The 27231-nt window shown below is 39.7% G+C and overlaps 1 protein-coding gene across 8 annotated transcripts in view; it reads left to right on the forward strand.

The window, feature by feature from the left end:
* Positions 1-27231, forward strand: part of LOC106095633 (uncharacterized) — a 219967-nt gene that overhangs the window by 32621 nt on the left and 160115 nt on the right. For 4 of the 8 annotated variants that reach the window (XM_059361975.1, XM_059361971.1, XM_059361974.1 and 1 more), the window contains exons 2-5: positions 5431-6758; positions 22628-23062; positions 23162-23350; positions 23420-23576. In XM_059361975.1, the coding sequence (XP_059217958.1) occupies positions 5675-6758; positions 22628-23062; positions 23162-23350; positions 23420-23576 (1865 nt within the window). In that variant the 5' untranslated portion in view covers positions 5431-5674. Of the gene's footprint in view, positions 1-5303; positions 6759-22627; positions 23063-23161; positions 23351-23419; positions 23577-27231 lie in introns of all 8 variants that reach the window. The other 4 variants (XM_059361970.1, XM_059361968.1, XM_059361969.1 and 1 more) reach the window with 2 other exon arrangements.

Raw genomic sequence — 27231 nt, forward strand, 5'->3', positions numbered from 1 at the left:
TCGATTTTAGGTTTTGGCCCCATAAAATGAGCATTTATTGTCAGATTTTGGCAAATTTGGGACATTGAGTTGCGTTAGGTCCTTTGACATCTTTCTGCAATTTTACCCAGATCGGTCCCGATTTGGATATAGCTGCTATATAGACCGATCCTTAGATTTAGGGTCTTAGGCCCATACAACCCCATTTATCTGATTTTGCTGAAATTTAAGACAATGAGTTGTGTTAGGCCCTTCGACATATTCCTTCAATTTGGCCCCAATCGGTCCAGATTTGGATGAAGCTGCCATGTAGACCGAACTCTCGATTTAAAGTCTGCGCCAATAAAAAGAGCATTTGTTGTCCGATTTTGCCAAAAGTTGGGACAGTTAGCTGTGTTAGGCCCTTCGTTAGCGCTCTCTTATTTGGCCCAGATCGGTTCAGAGTTCCATATAGCTGCCATATAAACCGATCTCTCGATTTAAGGTCGTGCCCCATAAAAAGCATATTTATAATCCGATTTCGCTGAAATTTGACACAGTGACTTATTTTAGGGTTTTTGACATCCGTGTCGTTTAAGGTCCAGATTGGTCTATATTTGGATATGGCTACCAAAAAGACTTATATTTTGTTCTGCAAAATCGAACAATGATTTGAACTTATTAGAGCGCTCAATATCTGTGTCGAATTTGGTCCAAATCGGACCATATTTCGATATAACTGCTATGGGGGCATAAGGTATGCATTTTTCACCGAGGTGATGGGTATCCAAAGTTCGGCTCGGCCGAACTTTGTTTGTATATAACTTTTACGCTCCCTCCTATTAAACTTAAGTTCTTACATACACCGCATAGAATATTGCTTGCCAAAAGCATCACCAAAGCATATTGACACACAAGTAGGCAATCTTAGCAGCATATGCATAATTTTTTAATTTTGAAAAAAGGCACTCAAGCGATGTGCTCGCCAAAGCATAGGCATGGGAATATCATACACCTTGGGTCAGGGTCCAAGAAAATGAAAGTAACGTAAAAAAAAAAATTCAAATGCAGATGTTTGAGGAACATTTCATACCTCAAAATAATCATTTGCAGTAGACTATTGTCTTAAATTTTTTTCTCAAAACCTGGCACTAAGCAAGCTAATCGGCCCACTGTGCCACATTCCCCAAGCGTGCGTCTTTTGGTGGCGGACAAATTGTAACGCATGCATGCAGCTTTAAAATGTTTGTTCATCATATATCTATCTGCTGGCCGCGTATCCGTACGGGTACGAGCGAGTATTTTTACAATGTTTTATTAGCATAAAAGAATTTTTGGGGTTAGTGAACTATTTTAAATTTATACGCGCATCAAAAAGCAACTATTTCAATCTATTTTCGAATGTATATGTTTTTGGGCTTGCGTTTTTGTTTTTCGCAATCAGTTTGATGCTCAAAAATAAATCCGTTTCATCACACCGAGCACCGATAAAAATGAAAACAAGCTAAAATAGAAATTGCACCATTTGTTATTTTGCGAGTATATGAAGGCTGGTTTGTTTTTTTTTTTTTGGAGTTTCGCTAGTTTTATCCAGCTGGGCAAAAAGCAGAGTTATATTTTTAGCGAAGGTAATAAATGTCTGTGTTTTTTTTTTGTCCAAAACCATTTTCTGAACAGTTTAACACTGAATGAAATTAAATTGAGATTAATAAATTTCCAACCTCTATTGTTATGGTATTTGTTTCAAACCTTATTGCAATTGAGAATGTTAAACAAAACTTTTCGAAAGCCGCAATCCAATGTACAGTTAGCATTTTGGAAAACAAAAAATGTTTGAAAAATAACGACGTCCTTTATTGTGTTTTTTTTTTTTTTTGTAATTTGTGCACTATGGTAATATTAACTGATGAAATTTCGTACAAAAACATTTAAATGATTAAGGATTTGTTAACAAGAGCTAAACTAATATTTTTTTTTTATTATAACCAATTAGGTATATAGCTGTTCAATGAATTTTAATTGTTTGATTGTATGTGATTACACACACTAACTACTACTAAATTTCCCATGAACATTCCATTAAAGAACTGGGGATACTTCTTCATATCAATGAGTGCAGTACGATTTATGCAGAGTTCGAACGGCGTGCTGCATAGCGACACCACTTGGTAGAGAAGTTTTAACATGCCAGGATACCTAACAAATGTAGCCAGCACTAGTATGAGGATAACCACCGATGAAATTTTTTCTGTTCTTCACGCCCAGATTTGAACCCAGCCGTTCGGCGTCATAGGCGAACATGCTAAACTCTGCGAGACGGTGACCTTACACATTCTTGTTTAATATAACAATGCCTCTGTTATTTGAACCTGATTTTGAACCTTTGCATTACCAAAGAGTTTTATATACGTCGTTTACCTATACCCACTCGGGCGACCTTTTCACTGAAGCATACGTTTTAAGAAAGCGAATGTTTTTCATCTTCTTTAATAGAAGGAGAGTTTTGGCTTTCAATCACAGATGTTTATAAATAACAAAAACAAGTAAAAAGGCGTTAAGTTCGGCCGGGCCGAACTTTTAATACCCACCACCTCGGGCATATATGTAATCCACGTTTCGTCAAAATCCGGTGAAAAATGCGTACCTTATGCCCCATAGCAGCTATATAGACATTTGATCCGATTAAGACCAAATACTTAAAAGTACAAGTCATTGTTCAAATGCGCCTTTTATGGGGCCAAGACTTTAAATCCAGATATCGGTCTATATAGCAGCTATATCCAAATCTGAACCGATTTGGACAAGTTTCAGAAAAATTTCGAAGAGCCTAACACAACTCACTGTCCCAAATTTCGGCGAATCGGACAATAAATGTGGCTTTTATGGCCCCAAAACCTTAAATCGAGAGATCGGTCTATATGACAGCTATATCCAAATCTGTACCGATCTGGGCCAAATTGAAGAGGGATGTTGAAGGGCCTAGCACAACTCACTGTCCCAAATTTTGGCAAAATCGGGTAATAAATGTGGCTCTAATGGACCTAAGACCCTAAATCGGAGGATCGGTCTATATGGCAGCTATATACAAATCTGGACCGATTTGAGCCAAATTGAAGAATGATATCGAAGGGCACAACACAACTCACTCTCCTAAATTTTAGCAAAATCGGGTAATAAATGTGGCTTTAATGGACCTAAGACCCTAAATCGGAGGATCGGTCCATATGGCAGCTATATCCAAATCTGGACCGATCTGGGCCAAATTGAAGAAGGATGTCAAAGGGCCTAACACAGCTCACTGTCCCAAATTTCAGCGGAATCGGATAATAAATGTGGCTACGACCCTAAATCGGCGGATCGGTCTATATGGGGGCTATATCAAGATATAGTCCAATATAGCTCATCTTCGAACAAAGCTCATGTATGGACAAAAAAGACTCTGTGCATAATTTCAGCTCAATATCTCTAGTTTTGAAGACTGTAGCGTGATTTCAACAGACAGATGGACAGACGGACGGACATGTCTAGATCGTCTTAGATTTTTACGCTGATCAAGAAATACTCCCATTCTAACAGTTTTTATTTTTATTTTTACATGTGCTTAGAGTTATGCTATATGGTGATGTGGTCTGGTGGACGTCGCTTCAAAAATCCACCTACTGTTCAATACTTAACAGGATGCAAAGGATGGCTTGATTGTGCATCACAGCCGCACTGAGGATGACACCGTCTGATGCATTGAATTAAATGCAACATCTTATGCCTCTGGTGCCATTGTGGCTACCCAAATTGCAGCGACCACTGCCGTGAGGTTAAGGGAACTTTCTAATTTGTCACTGTGTTAACCTTGATACTATATCCGATGTTTCAGGCACTGGGAATTAATCCTACCTGAACTGCTTTTTGATCAAAATTACTGTACCACTATTCCTGATATAACCGATTGGAACTACGATATCCCTGGTAACAAAAGTTACATAGACTTCTATACGGATGGTTCCAAACTAAACGACCAGGTAGGCTTTGGGGTGTACTCTAAAGATCTAGAACTGGTTATATCGAAGAGGTTACGCGACCACTGCAGTGTGTATCAAGAAAACATCTTTGCAATTAAGAAAGTGGTGGAATGGCTAAGATATAATGCCATTACGACGATTGTCATAAATATCTTCTTAGACAGCCATAAAACCCTGGAGAACGTATTTCTGAACACAAAAACCGCCCTCGACTGTCGCAGATCTTGCAACGAGATGGCTGAACAGTTCAAAATGCGCCTGTTCTGGGTGCCTTGCCAGGGAATTCTAAAGCAGACGAGCTTGCGAGACTAGGAACTACGTTACACACTCCAGAGACACTGGAATCTGTGGTTATGCCTCTGGCGACATGTAAGCGAAGTTTTCAGGACCAGGCCCGAATGATAAATGGTCACAAAGAGGGGGCTGTGAGCATTCCAAAACTATGTGGCCTCATCTAGACTAGAAGAGGTCTACTGTGTTGCTGTCATTGGCTAGAACATACGTCTGAATCATTGCGTCCGCCATGACAGGTCACTGTCTAATCGGAAAACATGCTGACAGACTGAAGGATGCCAGCAACGACTTTTACAGAAGTTGTAGAGACATCGAGGAAGAAGAGACTATAGAACACCTTCTGTGTGCGTGTGCCGCACTAGCAGTTAGAAGGAGTTCCTCTTTAGGTTCTCATTTCTTTGAGAACCTGCCTGATTTAGCGGATGTGAACATTCCGCTAAATTTTTAAGGCGATCTGGATGATTCAATGGTAGGAACTAGAAGGCATCTTCCTTCTTCTGTTCCTGTTGTATCACAATGGACGAAAACGTCCAAGTGAGTCTGATGGCAGACTGCCACTTAAACCTAACCTAGAGTTATCCCCAACTATTTTAGAGAATTTTTGATAAATTACAGGTTCCGCCAAACCTATGTCATATCTCTAACTATATTTCATAGCTCCCAATCCCCCTCTTTACTATAAAAGATATACAAACACTCATACAAAGTTTTGAAAACAAAACAAAAATGAAACACCTCATTGGGAAATTTATTGTTGGCCTTACCTAGGGTATTTTCGTTTTTCCTCATTCCACCCTTGAATGTTTTCATGTTTTTTTTTTTTTTTACCCGAAGTCCTATATATTAATTAAACAATTTTGTAACAAATTTGTAAGCTAAAAATACACACTCACAAAGAATTTGTGTTTTTGTTGAATTTTTCTATGGCGCCAGCTTTGATGAGCTAATTTGTAACATTTGACTGCACCATATTTGAAATAGGAATTTAATGGCATGTTTTGCGATGGAAAATTTTAATGAAAAATCATTTTATAGCACATACACACACACACACACACACACGCATACTCAAATTCACCCACAGAGGAAGAACACTAAATACAATAGTTAAGTAAATGAATGAATGAATGGCCCGACCATAAAATCAATGAACAATTTCCAGGAAATAAAGTTAAAATGCAGTTTTACTTGAATTCAAAATAAAACTCAAACAAAATGAAAATGTGCGGAATTTTAAAAGCTCACTATAACAGCAAGAACAACAATCCAGTGCTTCGGTCAAATGAAAGAAGCCCAAAATAAACGAAATTAACTAAAAACCCCCATAAATTCTTCAAGCTAACAACGAGGAACCGCAAACACGTAAAAGCGTCGGTTCGATTGTTACGCAGCAAACACACGCACCGATGAGCGAGGGCAAAACGGCGAACAAGGGAAAAATGTATGCGACTTATTCGACGACAACAACATTTTGGATACTCTGTCTGACATTTGTCAGCATTCATCACAGTCATCATCAATTGAAGTACGCCAATGGGGCGGCCATTGTTACTTTGCCGCAGCCTCGACCAAGGGCGGATGCGATACCACAATTCAGGCCTCTTCCCGAGGCAACCACTAAGGAAGTAATAGGTGATGTTGAACAACCTGATATCGCCACGCAATCGGAAGGCATTCTTCAAAGGCGCCCTCCCAAAGAGGGGGCGGCAGTGTGGAGTGCGGCAAAGACCATAAAAGAAAATTCAATAAAATCGATTTTAGCTCTTCAGCTCAAGGAGAAGACACAAAAGTTGAACGACACCCGGGGTGGGGGTGGGGGTGGTGATGACACCCACCGTCAGGGGGCGATAACAACTGACAACACTCCGGACTCGACGATGAAATTAACAGCACTCAAGAAACAGAGTGAAAACAATCAAGTCTATGTTAAGCACTTTAAACAAAAGATTGATGGGGACTATTTGAGCAAGGACTTTAAAGAAAATCTACAGCAGCTTTTAAAGAGCAGCGACGACAATGATAATGGCAACCACAAGACACAAGGCACCATTGCTGGTGGCAGTAGCCCCAGCGGCAGCAGCAGCAGTATTAATAAATCACAAAACGATAATGGATATCTTATGGCCACTTCGACCAGCTCGACTATGAAGCGAGCTGCTTCCTCACCGGCCACACCGCAGGCACGAACCACTTCAATGACACATCCGTTCTCCAGCTATGGCCATGGCTATGGCTATGGCAGCGCCACCAATACTAGCTTCTCCAACAAAGGATATGGTTCGGCCAAGCAGCAGTTACCACTCCAGGAGGGGCGACGTCACATTGTGCCTGAAAAACTGCAATACACCGAAGAGATTACCATCAAGCAGGGTCGCCTTATGGGCATTAGACGTAATTTTCATTCCTCTGCAGGCATACGTGATGTTGATCAATATCTTGGTATACCATATGCCGAGGCACCAGTGGGCAGTCGCCGATTCATGCCACCAGGTATGTAGAGCAAAAAAAAACAAGTAAAAGCGTGCTAAGTTCGGCCGGGCCGAATCTTATATACCCTCCACCATGGATCTCATTTGTCGAGTTCTTTTCCCGGCATCTCTTCGTAGGCAAAAAAGGATATAAGAAAAGATTTGCTCTGTTATTAAAACGATATCAATATATGATCCGGTTCGGACCACAATTAAATTATATGTAGGAAACCTGTGTAAAATTTCAGCCAATTCGTATAAGAATTGCGCCCATTGGGGCTCACGAAGTAAAATAGAGAGAACGATTTATATATGGGATCTGTATCGGGCTATAGACCGATTCAGACCATAATAAACACGTTTGTTGATGGTCATGAGAGGATCCATCGTACAAAATTTCAGGCATATCGGATAATAATTGCGACCTCTAGGGGTCAAGAAGTCAAGATCCCAGATCGGTTTATATAGCAGCTATATCAGGTTATGAACCGATTTGAACCTTATTTGACACAGTTGTTGAAAGTAAAAATAAAATACGTCATGCAAAATTTCAGCCAAATCGGATAGGAATTGCGCCCTCTAGAAGCTCAAGAAGTCAAATCCCCAGATCTGTTTATATGACAGCTATATCAGGTTATGGACCGATTTCAACCATACTTGGCACAGTTGTTAGATATCATAACGAAATACTTCGTGCAAAAATTCATTCAAATCGGATAAGAATTGTGCCCTCTAGAGGCTCAAGAAGTCAAGACCCAAGATCGGTTTATATGGCAGCTATATCAGGTTATGAACCGATTTCAACCATACTTGGCACAGTTGTTGGGTATCATAACAAAACACGTCGTGCGAAATTCCATTCCAATCGGATAAGAATTGCGCCCTCTAGAGGTTCAAGAAGTCAAGACCCAAGATCGGTTTATATGGCAGCTATATCAGGTTATGGACCGATTTGAACCATACTTTTCACTGTTGTTGGATATAGTAACAAAACACGTCGTGCAAAATTTCATTTCAATCGGATAAGAATTGCGCACTCTAGAGGTTCAAGAAGTCAAGACCCAAGATCGGTTTATATGGCAGCTATATCAGGTTATGGACCGATTTGGACCATACTTGGCACAGTTGTTGGATATCATAACAAAACACGTCGTGCAAAATTTCATTCTGATCGGATAAGAATTGCGCACTCTAGAGGCTCAAGAAGTCAAGACCCAAGATCGGTTTATATGGCAGCTATATCAGGTTATGGACCGATTTGAATTATACTTAGCACAGTTGTTGGATATCATAGCAAAACACGTCATGCAAAATTTCATTCCAATCGGATAAGAATTGCGCACTCTAGAGGCTCAAGAAGTCAAGACCCAAGATCGGTTTATATGGCAGCTATATCAAAACATGGACCGATATGGCCCATTTACAATACCAACCGACCTACACTAATAAGAAGTATTTGTGCAAAATTTCAAGCGGCTAGCTTTACTCCTTCGGAAGTTAGCGTGCTTTCGACAGACAGACGGACGGACGGACGGACGGACGGACGGACGGACGGACAGACGGACGGACATGGCTAGATCGACATAAAATTTCACGACGATCAAGAATATATATACTTTATGGGGTCTCAGACGAATATTTCGAGTAGTTACAAACAGAATGACGAAATTAGTATACCCCCCATCTTATGGTGGAGGGTATAAAAAAGAGAAAATAAAGAAATAAAATATTTCCATATCCAACACATATTCATGCATAGATAACAAAAAGTCATTGCAAAAGGTAATGCATTACATCCTTAGGTTAGCTGACATGCAAAATATTCTAAAAGTAAAAGTTTCATAAGTGAACACATCATAAGTTCGGATGGGCCGAATCTTATATACCCTTCACCATGGATCTCGTTTGTCAAGTTTTTTGCATGGTTTTTCCTTACAGGCAGAAACTAAAGAATAATATTAAAGGGTCATAACAAGAAATACCCCAGGATTACATTCTGCAGGTGGAGGAAGATCTCGAATAGAGAAATGACTTTGTAGGAGAGCTATTTTATGTTATGGACTGATTGGCATCTTTCTTTATAGAGATAATGGAAGTCATAGAGGAGACGCCTTGTAAAGGCTCAAGAAGTCAAATAGGGACAGCGGTTTTTATGGGAGCTATATATGAGGCCAACTTGTCATCGAGGTTACCATGTTCGCCTATGATGCCGAACGCCTGGGTTCAAATCCCGGCGTCAATATCAGAAAGCTTTTTAAATCGATGATTATTTCTTACTAATGCTGGCTACATTTGTAAGGTATCAAACTTCCATGTAAAAATTTCTCTACCAAGTTTTGTCGCGTTTCGCCATTCGGATTCGGCATAAAACAAGAAGGCCCCTTTCATTCAGCTTACTCTATAATCGGTCAACACTATCTGTCCGCATATTTTTTCTGCGCTGACAGTCTGACGTTTTTATACCCACCACCGAAAGATGGGGGTATATCCAATTTTTCATTACGTTTGCAAGTATATAAGTTTATATATTCTTGATCAGCGTAAAAATCTAAGACAATCTAGCCATGTCCGTCCGTTTGTCCATCCGTCTGTCCGTCCGTCCGTCTGTCCATCCGTCCGTCTGTCCGTCCGTCCATCTGTCCGTCCGTTCATCTGTCCGTCCGTCCGTCTGTCTGTCTGTCCGTCCATCTGTCTGTCCGTCCGTCTGTCCGTCCATCTGTCCATCCATCTGTCCGTCCGTCTGTCCGTCCGTGTGTCCGTCCGTGTGTCCGTCCGTCTGTCCGTCCATCTGTCCGTCCGTCTGTCCGTCCGTCTGTCCGTCCTTCTATCCGTCCATCTGACCGTCCGTCTGACCGTCCGTCTGTCCCTCCGTCTGTCTGTCCCCCCGTCTGTCCCCCCGTCTGTCCCCCCGTCTGTCCCCCGTCTGTCCCCCCGTCTGTCCCCCCGTCTGTCCGTCCGTTTGTACGTCCGTCTATTCGTCCGTCTGTCCGTCCGTCCGTCTGTCCGACCGTCTGTCCGTCCAGCAGCCCATCCATGTCTCCGTCCGTCTGTCCGTTCCCTTGCCCGTCCGTCCTTCTGTTGAAATCACTGTACAGTCTATAAAAATAAAAAAAAAATAATTGAGGTAAAACTTTACATAGATTCTTTTTTTGTCCATAAGCAAGTTAAGTTCGAAGACGGGCCATATCGGACTACATCTTCATATAGCCCACATATAGACCTTTCCGCCAATTTAGGGTCTTTGGCCCATAAAAGCTGCATTTATTATCCGATTTCGCCGAAACTTGGGACAGTGAGTTGTGTTAGGCCCTTCGATATCCTTCTTTAATTTGGCTCAGATCGGTCCAGATTTGGATATAGCTGTCATATGGTTTTAGGCCCATAAAAGCCACATTTATTATCCGATTTTGCTGAAATTTGGCACAGTGAGTTGTGTGAGGCCCATCAACATATTTTTTTAATTTGGCTCAGACCGGTCCTGATTTGGATACAGCTGCCATATAGACCGATGTCTCGGTTTTAGGTTTTGGTCCCATAAAAGGCGCATTTATTGTCCGATTTTGCCGAAATTTGAGACAGTGAGTTATGTAAAGCCCTCCGACGTCCTTCTTCAATTTGGGCCAGATCGGTTAAAATTGGAATATTGCTGCTATATAGACCGATATCTCGATTTAAGGTTTTGGGCCCATAAAAGCCGCATTTATTGTCCAATTTTGCCGAAATTTGGGACAGTGAGTTAGATTAAGCCCCTTGACATTCTTCTGCAATATGGCACAGATCGGTTTAGATTTGAATATAGCTGCCATATAGACCGATCTCTCGATTTAGGGTTTTGGGCCCAAAAGAGCCACACTTATTGTCCGATTTTGCTGAAATTTAGGAAAGTGAGTTTTGTTAGGCCCTTTGACATCCCTCTTCAATTGTGCCCAGTTCGGTTCAGATTTGGATATAGCTGCCATATAAACCGATCTCTCGATTTAAAGTCTTGGCCCCATAAAAGGCTCATTCCGATTTCGCTGAAATTTGACACAATGACTTATTTTAGGCTTTTCGACATCCGTGTCGTATATGGTTTCGATCGGTCTATATATGTATATGGCGACCAAAAAGACCAATATTTTGTTCTACAAAATTGAACAATGACTTGTACTTATTAGACCTCTCAATATCCGTGCCGAATTTGGTCTAAATCGGAACATATTTCGATATAACTGTTATGGGGGCATAAATTATGCATTTTTCACCGGATTATGACGAAAGGTGGTTAACATAGCCGAGGTGGTGGGTATCCAAAGTTCGGCCCAGCCGAACTTAACGCCTTTTTACTTCTTTTCATATACTTCATAATGTTAGCTAGGGTAGTTTGCATTTTTGGCATGCATGCATATGTATGTGTAAAAAAGACATAAAACAAAATTGCAAGGATAGTAGAAAGCAGGTTTCTACAAATGCCACACAAAGCACATATGCTGCATTAAAAAGTGTTTTCTTTTTCATGCCATTCACGTGCTTTTTACCCCCCACCTCTACTTGGTTAAAGGGTCAAGTGTTTGCTTTATGTACCATACCTTAGGCAACTCGACAGTTGGTGGATTTAAGTGCTATGATTTCCATCAAGAGATTTTTTAGATCGAGTCATATTTTATGTAATTATCAAAACGAGTCCAGTTATGTATTAAATCATAACTAATGAAAAACTGTCAATTTAAGGATTTAACGTTTGTGACTCCCATTTGTATTGCATATTTATATAGTTTTTTATACCCTACACCACCACTGTGGTACAGGATACTATAACTTAGTGAAATAGTTTGTAACACCTAAAAGGAAAAGAGATGGAGTCATTGATAAGTATACCGATCGACTCAGAAGCACTCTCTGATTCGATTTAGCTATGTCCGTCTGTCTGTGTGTCGGTCTGTCTGTCCATGTATTCTTGTGACCAAAGTACAGGTCGTATTTATTGTTTGATTCTCTTGAAATTTTGCACATGTCACTTTTTTGGCCCAAGGACAAAGGCTATTGATTTTGAAAAAAATCGGTTTAGATTTAGATATAGCTCCCATATATATCTTTCATCCGATGTGGCTTTTTAAGGCAGTAGAAGCCACAATTTTCGTCCGATCTTTACAAAATTTGGTCCTTGGGTATTTTATTTGAGGTCTACATATGTGTGCGAAATTTCATAAAAATCGGTTCAGATTGAGATATAGCTCCCATATATATCTTTCATCGGATATGGACTTTTAAGGCTGTAGAAGCCACAATTTGGATCCAATCTTTAAATTATTTTGCGCGAGATGTTTTATTTGACGTCCTAATATGTGTAGAAAATTTCATGAAAATGGGTCCACATTTAGATATAGCTGCCATATATATCTTCATCCGATATGGCCGTTTAAGGCTGTAGAAGCCACAATTTTTTACCGATATTTACAAATTTTGACATAGGGTGTTTTGTTTGACATCTCCATATGTGTGAAAAATTTCGTAAAAATCGGTCCAGTTTTATATATAGCTTCCATATATATGTATCGCCCGATTTGTAGTAGCTACAATTTTCAACCGATCTGCATAAAATTTGGCAAAGACTGTTTAGTTACTTGTCTGAACATATCGGGAACATATTTCATCAAAATTGGTTTAGATTTAAATATAGCTCCCATATATATCTCTCATCCTATTTGGCATTTTATGGCTATAGAATCCACAATTTTGGTCCGATCTGTACAAAATTTTGCACAAGATGCTTTATTTGACGTCTTAATATGTGTGCGAAATTTTATAAAAATCGGTTTAGATTTAGATATAGCCCCCATATATATCGTTCATCCCATATGGGCTTTTTAGGCTGTAGCATCCACAATTTTCGTCCGATTTTGCATGAGACGTTTAAATTGACGTTCCAATACGTGCTCAAATCCATGTCCATGTGTATATTTTATCCGATATGGACTTTTAAGGCAGTAAAAGCCGCAATTTTGGTCACATCTCTACAATATAGGGCGAGAGATGTTCTATTTCATGTCCCAGCATGTGTCATTAAAATTGGCACAGTTTTCAATATAATACCCATATAATCTTTTATCCAATATGGCCTTTTAAAGATGTGGAAATCCAAATCTTTTGTCCTATGGTAGGAAAATCTTCTAAGGTTCTAAATTGCTATTTCAATTGGTATCCAAAGTAATATCAGACTAGATTTCGTGATAAATTCTATATATAACAAGTAAAAGCGTGCTAAGTTCGGCCGGGCCGAATCTTATATACCTTCCACCATGGATCGCATTTGTCGAGCTCTTGCCACGGTATCTCTTTTAAGGCAAACAAAGGATAAAAGAAAAGAATTGCTATGTTATTGGAACAATATCAAGTTATGGGTAATTTCGGACCATAATTGAACTGAATATTGGAGACCACAGTAGAAGTCATTGTGTAAAATTTCAGCCAAATCTAGTAAGAATTGCGCACTTTAGGGGCTGAAGAAGGGAGATCGGTTTATAAGGGAGCTGTATTAGGCTATAAACCGATCCAAGCCATATTCGACACGTATGTTAATGGTCATGAGAGAAGCCGTTGTACAATATTTCAGCTGAATCGGATAATAATTGCGCCCTCTATTGGCTCAAGAAGTCAAGACCCAAGATAGGTTTATATGGCAGCTATATCAGATTATGGACCGATGTGAACTATTCTTAGCACAGTTGTTGGAAGTCATAACAAAACACGTTGTGCAAAATTTCAGCCAAATCGGGTGAGAAATGCGTACTCTTGACGATCAAGAAGTCAAGACCCCAGATCGGTTTATATGGCAGCTATATTAGGTTATGCACCGATTTGAACTATTCTTAGCACAGTTGTTGGGAGTCATAATAAAACATCTCAGGCATAATTTCAGCAAAATCGGATAGGAATAGCTCCCTGTGGAAGCTCAAGAAGTCAAGACCCCAGATCGGTTTATATGGCAGCTATATTAGGTTATGCACCGATTTGAACTATTCTTAGCTCAGTTGTTGGAAGTCATAACAGAACACGTTGTGCGGAATTTCAGCCAAATCCGATAGGAACAGCTCCCTTTAGAGGCTCAAGAAGTCAAGACCCCAGATCGGTTTATATGGCAGCTACATTAGGTTATGCACCGATTTGAACTTTTCTTAGCACAGTTGTTGGAAGTCATAACAAAACACGTTGTGCGGAATTTCAGCCAAATCGGATGAGAATTGCGCACTCTTGACGATCAAGAAGTCAAGACCCCAGATAGATTAATATGGCAGCTATACCAGGTTATGGACCGATTTCAACCATACTCAGCACAGTTGTTGGAAGTCATAATTAATCATCTCATGCAAAATTTCAGACCAATCGTATAATAATTGCGCCCTCTAGCGGCTCAAGAACTCAAGATCCCAGATCGGTTTTTGGCGGCTATATCAAAACGTGGACCGATATAGCACATTTACAATCCCAACCGACCTACACTAATAAGAAGTTTTTGTGCAAAATTTCAAGCTGCTAGCTTTACTCCTTCGAAAGTTAGCGTGCTTTCAACAGACGGACGGACGGACAGACGGACATGGCTAGTTCGACTTAAAATGTCATGACGATCAAGAATATATAAACTTTATGGGGTCTTAGACGAATATTTCGAGGAGTTACAAACCGAATGACGAAATTAGTATACCCCCATCCTATGGTGGAGGGTATAATAAATACTACATGTACCAGGTGGTGTAGGATATTACATAGTCGGCACCGCCCGACTTTTACCTTTCCTTACTGGTTTTTCATTTAAGCTTAAGTTGACAGTGCACAAACACTGTCACAATGATCCAATGGCTCAAAACCACTTCCTGATTCACCATGTGTGTAAAAACGTCGTCTGTTCCTGTTTTTGTAAAAGCAAATGTCTTATTATGTATCATTTTGCCCCACAACTTTGCAAGCGCCATAAATTTTGGTGAAATTTATAAAAACCAATTGAAAATCCTAGTCACCATGGCCTTGGGTGTAAATAGGGCGATGCATATGTATATGGTTAGCTGCCATACCCAATTCTGAAATTAGTTGTAATGTGTCTAACGTCTAAAGAGAATCGTTGTCAAATAACCACATTTATGGTTCAAATTGGGCTAGCATGTATTGGGTTGCCCAAAAAGTAATTGCGGATTTTTTAAAAGAAAGTAAATGCATTTTTAATAAAACTTAGAATGAACTTTAATCAAATACATTTTTTTACACTTTTTTTCTAAAGCAAGCTAAATGTAACAGCTGATAATTGACAGAAGAAAGAATGCAATTACAGAGTCACAAGCCGTTGAAAAAATTTGTCAACGCCGACTATATGAAAAATCCGCAATTACTTTTTGGGCAACCAATACATGGAAGCTAAATCAATTCTGAGCCGATTTATTTCAATAAGCGACCTCTTTAGAAGGTCGAAATACACAAATTAAACAGGGACAGACAAACACAGACATACACAACTGAATAAATAGAATCAGGAATTAATTCTGAGTCTTTAGGTGTACAATGTACACTGTACATGGCATATGGCAGTATCTTTGTATCTCCTATAGCAAAGAAGTAGGCTCGGGTAAAAATAGAATTAATCCGAGGGTTTTTTCGGAAGGGTATGCATGTGTGGTATTCAACTACGTTTTGGATTGTTAATAAGCTACTCGTATCCTTTAAATAAAATTTTGCTTTATTCGGTATGTTGTGGCATAAGATATTCAAAGATAACTTCACAAATTGTATTCAAAAAATTTGCATATGCCTGATGAAATTGTGTATACAAAATAAACCGACTATGTCCACAATGAGTACGTTTGACTTCAATTTCAAGGACTTTTCAACATTTCATTTAAGCACACATCACAAAGCAAAAAGTCTTTTATTTTAATTTTTTCAAGTATTTCATTTTCGCAATGGACTTGACCTCATTTTCGCTTTCACCGAGAACATGTTATGAGTTAGGATGAGGCCTCGATGAAACCAAAACTTGGCCAAAACCACACAATGCCACTCAGACGTAGAAGGGATCTGTTTACATGAAAACCAGCGCCTGTTTTGCTTTTCTTATCTCTGTTGCCAGTCTGGGCTTAAGAATTTGCGTTCCCCTAAAAGGTGGCCTCAAATTTGTTTTCACAATTAAAGGCAACAGCAACAGGCTTCAACAAACGAAATATTTTAAGAGTATGAAATCAAAACTTGAAGGTTGTTTATTTGGCCTTTGGCATATCAAAAGAATGAGTTTCCAAAATAAAAATTTCTGCGTGCTACAGCATGCTTAAATATTAAATTTTACATATGTTTCTTAAGGGTATTACATGCCTCTTAGATTTTTCTACACACAATGATCGGATGTATGAATATTTTGCAGTATGCTATGAGTTCAGGACATTGCTTGAAGATATACCTTTTGACAGTTTACGTGGGCTACGAAATCATGGTCCGTAGGATAGGGGGAAAATCTTATACAACCTCCAGGATGTGTAAGATTTAAGCCGGCTGAACTTAACGCACTTAAATTTGTTTGTGTCAAAGGACATTGAAGGCTCTTATGATGTAAGCGAAAGCAGCTTTGTGTTTAAAAATCATACATTTTTGTACATTAGTAAACATTTTGTTTAGAGTTTTCAATTATATTGTTTTCGTGGTTTAAATACAATTATGGTCATAAATTTAGGGGTTTTAATTGGTAAAAATTGTCATAGTGGTTGGTTTCACATCACAAATCACAAAATTCAGCATGTATAACAACTACTCATAAGCAGAGAGTCTCAGTGAGAGGGCGGGCGGCACCGGCTCTTGCACAAATAGTGAGTGCCTATGATGCTCGATATGACGAGCCGAGTTATTGCCGCCTTTAAATAACCAATGGCCACCTTGTTCCCCCGGCAATCGGTCCTTTGCTCCGGAACGGCCTGCTCACCTACAGAAGCTGGATGAGAACCGCCACCTCCACATGAAAATGTGGCTACAACAACAACAACCGCCGGTTGGTAGCTGTGTCCCATTTAATGGCCAGGCTTACAAGCCCTATATAAGTGGTGTACTTTCTGTCCATAATCGTACGGTTCTAGGAGACTTTAATGCGCATCACATTTCATGGCATTCTCCCCTATGTAACGACCAGCGGGGCATAGCTTTGGTAGAGCAGATGGAAGGCCCACGTTTTCCAAGGCGAAGGGGGATGCCCCCACTATGATTAGCAGCAGTTCGCCAGATATTTACATTGTATCCCGTGATCTCCTGAGTGACGTATCCCGGCAAGCCTTAATTTCTTTGGGATCAGACCACCTCCTCGTAATTCTCACAATCGACCGACCACCTGACTTCATAACCTCTGAGCGCCGGACGTTTATCAATCAGAAAAAGACCGATTGGGCAGGCTTCAGAAAGTACACAAATCGCTGAGACATCATTAACGCAGCAGCCGCCGGCTTTATAGCAGCCGGTCGAATACCACAAGTGCGGCCCAATTTCCCCTGCGCAGGCAGTGGTACTCGCAGACGAGCGGGATGGGAATCGTTGCGAGGACCCCACTTAACCCAGAATCAGCGAGCTGAAATTAACAGGGCAGTCAACGAAAATTTATGGCTGCAACACTTGGAGTAATGTCAATTAGCTACCGGTTTAGGCAAGCTGTGGTCAGCCGCTCGAATTATATCAACCGGTCGATAACTCCAATTGCGGCCCAATTTTCCGGCGCAGGCAATGGTACTCGCAGGCGAGGGTGATGGGAATCGTTGCGCGGACTCCGCTAATCCCAGAATCAGCGAGCTGAATCTAGAAATCAACAGGGTAGTCAATAAACATAAGCGGGATTTTTGGCTGAAACAGTTGGAGCAATGCAACTTAGGTACCGGCTTAGGCAAACTATGGTCCACTGTTAAGTCACTCTCAACCGGTACACGGAACAACAGGACTTCAGTCACTTTTGGCGATTTAACTGTGGCTGATTCGAATAAGTGCACCAGATTGTTCAAGCGTCAATTTATTGTGCATCCCCAGACTAAAAGACCTAGGAGTAGAACCATTCGTCGTAGCCGTGATCTCCGAGGAACAGCCATCACAATTTACCATGGACGAAGTTACGAATGCCATCTGTGGCGCCAAGTCATCCAAGGCGATGGGTGCCGACGGAGTCTCTACACTTATGCTGAAGAATCTGGATCAATCTGAAGTCGAACATCTTATAACATCCTTCAGCCTGTTATTGAACACTCTTATAGTACCCGATGTCTGGAAGATGGGTAAAGTAATCCCCCTACTGAAGCCTGGAAAGGACCAGAGTAAGCCATAATCGTACAGACCGATCTCCCTTATCTTACCAGTAGCCAAGACACTTGAGACACTACTCCTCCCAAGCCTCGTTGTAGAATTTCCATTTGCCGAGCATCAGCATGGATTTCGAAGACTGCATAGCACAACAACCGCTTTTCATGATACTATCGCACACATTTGGCGTGGCTTCAATCAGCCCAGGCCATGTGATAGAATAGTTCTCGTGGCACTGGACCTATTGAAAGCATTCGACGCGGTCAGCTATGCCAGCAATTTTCGGAATTTAGGGATAAGAAATCGAAACGCAGTAGAGTGAAACACAGGGTTACTCAAGGCGGGGTAATATCTCCGGCACTGTTTAACCTCTACTTATTAAACATTTTAGCGAAATCGGATGACAAATATGTATTTTATGATCCCGAGACCAAAATTTGCAAGATCGATCTGATGGTAGCTTTATCCAAATATGGTCCTATTTGGATCATATTCGGTACGGACTATGAGAGGTATAAAAGATCTCAGTGATACGAATTTCAGCACAATCGGCCGAAAAATAGGTTTTTTATAGGCCAAAACCCTTAATCGGAGGATCAGTCTATTTGGCAGCTATATAGGAAAAGTATCCGATTTAGCCCATATGATTGGGAAGAGGACCAAAAAAAGGCTTTGTTTCAAATTTCAGGCAAATTGGATAGAAAATGAGCATTTTGTGGGCTGGGGAAGAAAAATCGATAGATAGGTCTATATGGGACCTATTCCAAAAAGTGGACTTGTAGCATCCATGTTTGGTCCTAAGTCTTCTAAAATAATAAAAAATATCTTAGCTAAGATTCATCCATATACGATGACTCCTTCTCTTTTTGGCCAACTTTACTATGAACTCACGACACTGTGCACCATAGGATGTAATACCTCGAAATATTGATTCGCGACCGCATAAAGTTTAGACATTAATGATCGTCCCTACATCGTCTCGATCAAGACATATCTTTCCGTCCATCCGTACATCTGTGGAAATCCCGATAGCGGTCCAATACATAAATCTACTTTCTTGAAATTTTGCACAGATAATTCCTGTGGATGTAGGTCGTTGATGATTGCAGATGGGTCTTATCGGTTCAGACTTGGATATAACTCCCATATAAACCGATTTACCGATTTGACTTCTTGAGCAATTAGAAGCCGTAATTGTTGCCCGATGGTGCTGAAATTTCCTGTTCTGTTATAATTTCCAACAATAGTACCAAGTATGATCTAAATCTAAATCGGTTTATAATATTGGGTTGCCCAAAAAGTAATTGCGGATTTTTTAAAAGAAAGTAAATGCATTTTTAATAAAACTTAGAATGAACTTTAATCAAATATACTTTTTTTACACTTTTTTCTAAACACAGCTGATAACTGACAGAAGAAAGAATGCAATTACAGAGTCGCAAGTTGTGAAAAAATTTTTCAACGCCGACTATATGAAAAATTCGCAATTACTTTTTGGGCAACCCAATATAATTTTTTGCCTGATTTTTTAGAAATTTGGTAGGTAGGTATTTTAATACAATCCATGGTGGTTGGTTTCCAAAATTGGGCCTGGCCGATTTGGTTTGTTTTTACTTGTTATTTTCAAACACTTCCCTTGGATGTGACAAAAAAAAAAAAAATAAAATTCAGACGGATCTATGTTTGTCTACTTGATAACCCTTTTTGCCATTTGATAGTACAAAAGTGTACAACGCCAATTTGGTGCATTAATTTTTGCCTTCGCTTCTAACCAATCCAGTGAGGATGGTGTGTTGTGAACGCTTGTGCAGATGTAATTGCATTCACGCTACACAATCTATCCTTTAGTTGGTTAATCGTGTGCTAGTGAAAGCAGTTCTACTCTAAAATTTTCAATAAGTAATAACCCATCAAACATTGTGGAGGAGTGATTACGTTTTTTGGAGCAAACCACTTGGGGGAAAAGCAAACAAAACAAGTAAGAGCGTGCTAGGTTCGGCCGGGCCGAATCTTATATACCCTCCACCAAGGATCGCATTTTTCGAGTTCTTTTCTCGGTGTCTCTTTTTAAGCAAACAAAGAGTATTGAATAAGAACTGTTATGCTATTGGAGCTGTATCAAGTTATAGTCCGATTCGAACCATAAATGAATGCTGAACATTGTAGAGGTCATTGTGTAATATTTCAGTACATTCGGTTATGAATTGCGCCTTGTAGGGGCTCATGAAGCAAAATCGGGAGATAGGTTTAAATGGGAGCTGTATCAAGCTATTGATCATGATTCAGACCAGATAAACCGTTGTACAAAATTTCAGCCAAATCCGATAAGAATTGCGCCCTCTAGAGCCTCAAGAAGTCAAGATCCCAGATCGGTTTATATGGCAGCTATATCAGGTTTTGGGCCGATTTGAACCATACTTGGCGCAGTTGTTGGAAATCATAACAAAGCACGTCATGCTTATTTTCAAAATCGAATAAGAATTGTGCCCTCTAGTGGCTCAAGAAATCAAAATCCAAGATCGGTTTATATGGCAGCTATATCAAAACATTGACCATTTACAATCCCAACTGACCTACATTGATAAGAAGTATTTGTGGAAAATATCGAGCGGCTAGCTTTACGCCTTCGAAGTTAGCGTGCCTTCGACAGACAGGACGGACGGACGGACGAACATGCCTACATCGACATAAAATGTCATGAAGATCAAGGATATATTGGCTTGCCCAAAAAGTAATTGCTGATTTTTCATATAGTCGGTGTTGACAAATTTTTTCACAGCTTGTGACTCTGTAATTGCATTCTTTCTTCTGTCAATTATCAGCTGTTACTTTTAGCTTGCTTTAGAAAAAAAGTGTAAAAAAAAGTATATTTGATTAAAGTTCATTCTAAGTTTTATTAAAAATGCATTTACTTTCTTTTAAAAAATCCGCAATTACTTTTTGGGCAACACAATATATAATTTATGGGGTCTCAAACGAATATTTCGAGAAGTTACAAACTGAATGACGAAACTAGTATACCCCCATGCTATAGTGGAGGGTATAAAAATCATCTTTTTATCTGTTTGGCTTTTAACATCCGGTCATGCGAATCAATTTTTGTTTCATTGCTTTTCAAGTCGAGCTTAATGACCAAGCCAATGCAACACACAAAGGAGAGATTGTTAAATAAGTTTTGAAGAAAAGAAATTGGCAGTTCTTCAAACAAGGCAGGACACATAGCACCCCACTGGTGGACGCGTTTCGATAATTGGATTTCTTTATCTCATTGGCACCATCACGAACTACGTCCGTCCCTCTAACCGGCCTAAACTTCACTGTTAGTACTACGACCAAAAGGCTTTACTGTAGGCTAACTGTAGGCCGGTCAGAAAGATGCCCAATTATCCAAAAGCAACCACCAGTGGGGCGATATGTGTCCTGCCTTGTTGAAGGAACTGGCAAATTTTTTTCTTTATTTCACAATCTCTATTTTGTGTGTCCGATGGCAGAGAATCAGACGATTTGATAAGTATAAGGACTGATTCAGTATCATTTTTTTGATTCAATTTCACTAGTCTGGTTGTCATTAACGTCTGTCTGTCCCAGTTTGTCCCTTTTAAATAGTTGATGTACAAAATACAGGCCGCAAAATTCGTCTAATCCTAGAGAAGAAGCCTCTTCAGATTGCGGCTAAATTTCACAGAAGTCGGTTCAAATGAAGATATACTCCCCATCTTCTCCAAATTTAGGCCAATGCTTTTTGTATGGATTATGGATATGTGAGGATTGTACGAAATAATTTCAGATATATCAGACTTTTTATTTTTACTGGTTACTCCTTTTTTGTAAGTCCCTCCTGTTTGGGCTGCATATAATTTTCTAATGTCAATATATTCACCTGTTGATTGGCTCGCCATACATCTCTCTGGGAAATGCCATTCCATTTGATTGTAGAGTCATTTCTATGCATATCATGACCAGTGATTCTTGCTATATATTTGTAGACATTTGTCCTAGTTCTTAGTTACATCTCACGGATTACGCATGCCACTCGTTTTTCGATCAATTTTTGTATTGGGTTTTACACTTGTCCAAATCACCAACCCATACGCACGCACGCAAAAACACACATACACAACAAGCAAAGTGTGAGTGTGTTGCAGTGCTTGGATTTCACTTAGCCACATCAATGATACGTGATTCGGATCTTTGATGTCCTGTCCAAGGTTTTGTTGGGTGGCCAATATCGAAAGTTTGTCTGTCTGTCTGTCGGTTCGTCAACAGATGACGTCGAAGAGATGCTAATAACACATGACGCCATGAAGTCAGTATTTGGAAGGCGAGTGGGAGACTTCCAGTCTACAGAGAAGGCCATAAAGGAAAAATAATTTGAAAAGAATATTCAAAAAAACAAAAAGAGCAGTAAACTTCCCCTACTGCCACTCCTCAAAGCATTTTGACTATACTTGGGAGAAAAAAAAAAAAATGGGAATTTAATTGGAGCAACAAGTAATGCTGTCATTGCTGTCACATCCTCGTTTCACAATGATTTTAGGATACAAACTTTGTTTATCATTAGTGGTAAAAAAAAGTTTAAAGTTTTAACCGTTTTTTGTTTCTTTTTAGGTGCTGCACTGCCTTGGCAAGGCTTAAAAATGGCTCATCACCTACCACCGGTGTGTCCTCAAAAACTGCCGGATATTTCACTTCAAGGCACAGCTAAAATGTCCAAAAGTCGTTATCGCCATTTGACACGTTTGCTGCCCTATCTGAAAACGGAAAGTGAGGATTGTTTGTATCTGAATGTCTATGTGCCAAATGCAAATCATGGAGGCGGTGGCAGCAGCAGCTCTTCATCCACCACCACGACCACCACAGGCTCAACCTCGTTTGAGTCAGAGGATGAGGATGAGTTCGACCGTCATCCTTTGTATCCGGTTGTTGTGTACATACATGGCGAGTCATTTGAATGGAATAGCGGAAATGCCTACGATGGCTCCGTTCTGGCCAGCTACAGTGAAGTTATCGTAGTGACTGTAAACTATCGCATTGGAATTTTAGGTAAAATTCATAACAACTCCAAGCCCATAAGTGATAGCAGTTTCTAACAAAAAATTCTTTCGTTTCCTTTTGCTACAATCCACCATTGTTTCCCTGCAGGCTTCATGCGTCCCAGCATTAATGAGAATACAGTTGCCAACTTTGGCCTATTAGATCAGATAGCCGCTTTACACTGGATAAAGGAGAACATTCATTCATTTGGCGGCGATAAGGACAGTGTCACCTTAATGGGACACTCCACCGGTGCGGCCTGTATCAACTATCTTATGATCTCCCCAGTTGCCTCCGGTAAGCAAAGAACACAAACAATAAAACAAACGTCCTACAAGCTGTTGCTCACACTCTAATCCTTGGCAGGTTTATTTCACCGTGCCATTCTGATGTCCGGCTCGGCTATGTCTGATTGGTCAGCAACTAATCATTCGATGCAGCTCACCATGCAAATTGCCCATGGCCTTAATTGTCCTCTTAATGATGACAATGAAGAGATGTTATCGTGTTTGCGACAAAAGCGGTAAGTTAATGAGTTGATTGAATCAGGCCAGTGGCAATGATTTTGTCTCTTCTGTTTTTCACCGTTGTTGCCTGTTCCTACCGTCGATTTTCCTATTCGCCAGCCCAGCTATTGTTCAATGAAAGCGATATTCGAATTGCGCTTTCGTTAATTATTATGGCAACTTTCTGATGGCAGCGTCATCATCAATTACTTTTGCATATTGAATTGATGCCGAGTAGTCACACTAAAAGTTGAACAGTGGGCGAGCACAGTGGGTGGGAGTAACGAGCGACTTAACATAAGATAGGCGAAATGGAATAGGAAAACTTTTGCATTAGTTTGCTGAAGCGTACAAATATTGGTAGTGAAAACTATATAAGCTCGAGCATAGCTAAATATTTTTACAAGACATGTACTATTGACTTTTTTTACTCACTACCATAGGTGGGAAAAAATTCCATTTGTTGCACTTCCATATATTGATCTGCTACCCCATAAAGTATGTACATAACTTAATCGTCTCGACATTCTGAATCAATCTAGCCCTTGGCACAAGGACTTGAGTTCTGATTTCCAACATTTGTACCAAGTGCAAGTGCAAATCGGTCTATTAACTGATATAGCCCCCATATAAACCGATCCCGAGATTTGACTTCTTCAGCCCCTAAAAGCCTTAATTTTCATCTGATTTGCATGAAATTTGGCAAAATGTGTCTTAAATCGATATAAAACCTGATATAGCTCCTATATAAATCGATTGTCAGATTAGTCTTCTATGGCCCAAAAAAGTTTCAATATTTGGCAGAAATTTTGTATATTATAGGTTTGCCCAGAAAGTAATTGGGGATTTTTCATATAGTCGGCGTTTGAAAAAATTTTTCAACGGCTTGTGACTCTGTAATTGCATTCTTTCTTCTGTCAGTTATCAGCTGTTATTTTTAGCTTGCTTTAGAAAAAAAGTTTTATCTAGTTTTATTCTAAGATTTATAAAAAATGCATTAACTATCTTTTAAAAAATCCGCAATTACTTTTTGGGCAACCCAATTAGTCCACAAATGCCTTTCAACTAAGTTCGTTTGTATAACTTTTTATTACAATCTATAGAGGTGGGTTCCCAAGATTCCGCCCGGCCGAACTTAGAACATTTTTACTTGTTATAACCATCACCATAGGATGGGGGGTTTACTTAATTAGTTATTCAGTTTGTAACAACTCGAAATATGGATCTGCAAACCCATAAAGTATATCTATTATTGATCGTCTTGTCATTCTATAAACTGATATAGCCCTCATATAAACTGATGCCCGGACATAATTTCATGAGCCCCTAGAAGCCTCAATTTTCATCCGATTTGCTTGAAAATTGTTTCGTCAATATATACTTCAATACTCACAAAGAATCCTTCCACATCAGGTTCATAACTCGATATAGGCCCTTAGAAACCGGTACCCCAATATGACCATAAATGCCTGATTGTTACAGAATAATGCAAATACAGACCTAAATTTTTAACAGAATCGGAATTTAGCACGATTTAAATTGTTGTAACTCCAAAGGGGGGTTGGAATGTTCAAGACATAATGAGATTGGTATTCAAACAACAACGATTTAGTACTAAAACCAATAAGAGTTTGGTGTTAACATCAATACCAGTTGGCTAGTAAGGCTAGTACCAAACTATGTTAACCATCATCCATATTTCCTTGATAGTATACCATATGCTTTATACTATCAATATCGTATGGTACTAAAATGATTTTTCTCCGGATGTATAATTTACAAGCTAAACTATTTTAAACCGAATGCCATGCGGTGATGAGGTGTATACATCAACAACATCCTGGGCAATCGGTCTTGAAGAACTCATGTCCGATTACCAAAAATGGGAGCAGCCGATCTTGGGTCTTGACTTCTTGAGCCTCTAGAGGGCTCAATTCTTATCCCATTTGACTAATATTTTGCACGTGGTGTTTCGGTATCCCTTCCAACAATTGTGCTAAGTATGGTTGAAATCGGTTCATATATTGAGATAGCTGCCATATAAACCGATCTTGGGTCTTGACTTCTTGAGCCTCTAGAACATCTAGAGGGCGCAGTTCTTTTCCGATATGGCTAAAATTTTGCACGAGGTGTTTCGTTATAACTTCCAACAACTGTGCTTGGTATGGCGTAAATCGGTTCATAACCTGATATAGCTGCCATAAAAACCGATATTGGGTCTGGAGTTCTTGAGCCACTAGAGGGCGTAGTTCTCATCCGTTGAAATTTTGCACGAGATATTTCGGTATGACTTTCAACAACTGTGCTAAGAATAGTTCAAATCGGTTCATAATCTGGTATAGCTGCCATATAAACCGGTCTTGGTCTTGACCATTGAACCTCTGGACGGCTCAATTCTTATCCGATTTGACAGATGTTTTGCACGTGGTGTTTCGGTATCCCTTCCAACAACTTTGCTAAGTATGGTTGAAATCGGTCCATGTATTGAGATAGCTGCCATATAAACCGATCTTGGGTGTTGACTTCTTGAGCCTCTAGAGGTCGCAATTTTTATCCGACTTGGCTGTGAATTTTGCTCGCGGAGTTTTGGTACTACTTCCAACAACTGTGCTAAGTTTGGCGCAAATCGGTTCATAACCTGGCATAGCTGCCCTATAAACCGATCAGGGATTTTGACTTCTTGAGCCTCTAGAGGGCGCAATTCTCATCCGATTTGGCAGAAATTTTTTACAACGGCTTCTCTCATGACCTTCAACATCCGTGTTCAATATGGTCTGAATCACTCTATAGCTTGATACAGCTCCCATATAAACCGATCTCCCGATTTTGCTTCTTGAGCCCCTACAAGGCGAAATTCTTATCCGAATGCACCGAAATATTACACAATGTGTTCCACAATGTTCAACATTGAATTCATTTATGGTCCGAATCGTTATTGTCGATTCGGACCATAAATGAATTCAATGATGAACATTGTAGAAGTCATTGTGTAATATTTTTGATATAGCTCGAATAGCATCAGTTCTTATTCATTATTCTTTGTTTGCCTAAAATGAGATACCGCGCAAAGTACTCGATAAACGCGATCCATGGTGGAGGGTATATAAGATTTGGGCCGGCGGAACTTAGCACGCTCTTACTCGTTTCAAAAGCCGAGTCTTTAACTAAAAATAACTGTCAACATTTATGACAGATTTGTTTTGCTGAAACAATAAACAATGTATGCTATCAAAGCAGATCAATTTGTTATTTGCTGATGCTGCGGTACCTATTATTTGTCAGACTAGCATTTTGTTAGTTAAAATAGAAAATTTTCGGTCTTGTTTGTTAGAACAACAGCTCTGTGTTTGCTAGAACAGCAGTCATGTCTGCTGTTTTAACGAACTTTGTGTTATGTGGAAAAAGAAATTTCATTGAGTGAACGATTACGATGGCTTAATGGTCATGGTGTCAGAAGGACATATGACATTGCTAGCAGAATCGTTCGGTTGTCACAGCAACAGGTAAAATTTTCCTCTCCAAAACAAGAACCCATTCATCCACAGTGTAGCTTTTAATGCTCATGACTGTTTGAACAGCATTAACCATTAGGTCCTTTTCAGTTTTTTTCGCCTCTACATATTCACAATATTTGAGGTCAATTTCAAATATGTACATTTGCCGCAAATTTAT

Source organism: Stomoxys calcitrans, chromosome 2, assembly GCF_963082655.1.
Source record: "Stomoxys calcitrans chromosome 2, idStoCalc2.1, whole genome shotgun sequence".
Taxonomy (NCBI): Eukaryota; Metazoa; Arthropoda; class Insecta; order Diptera; family Muscidae; genus Stomoxys; species Stomoxys calcitrans.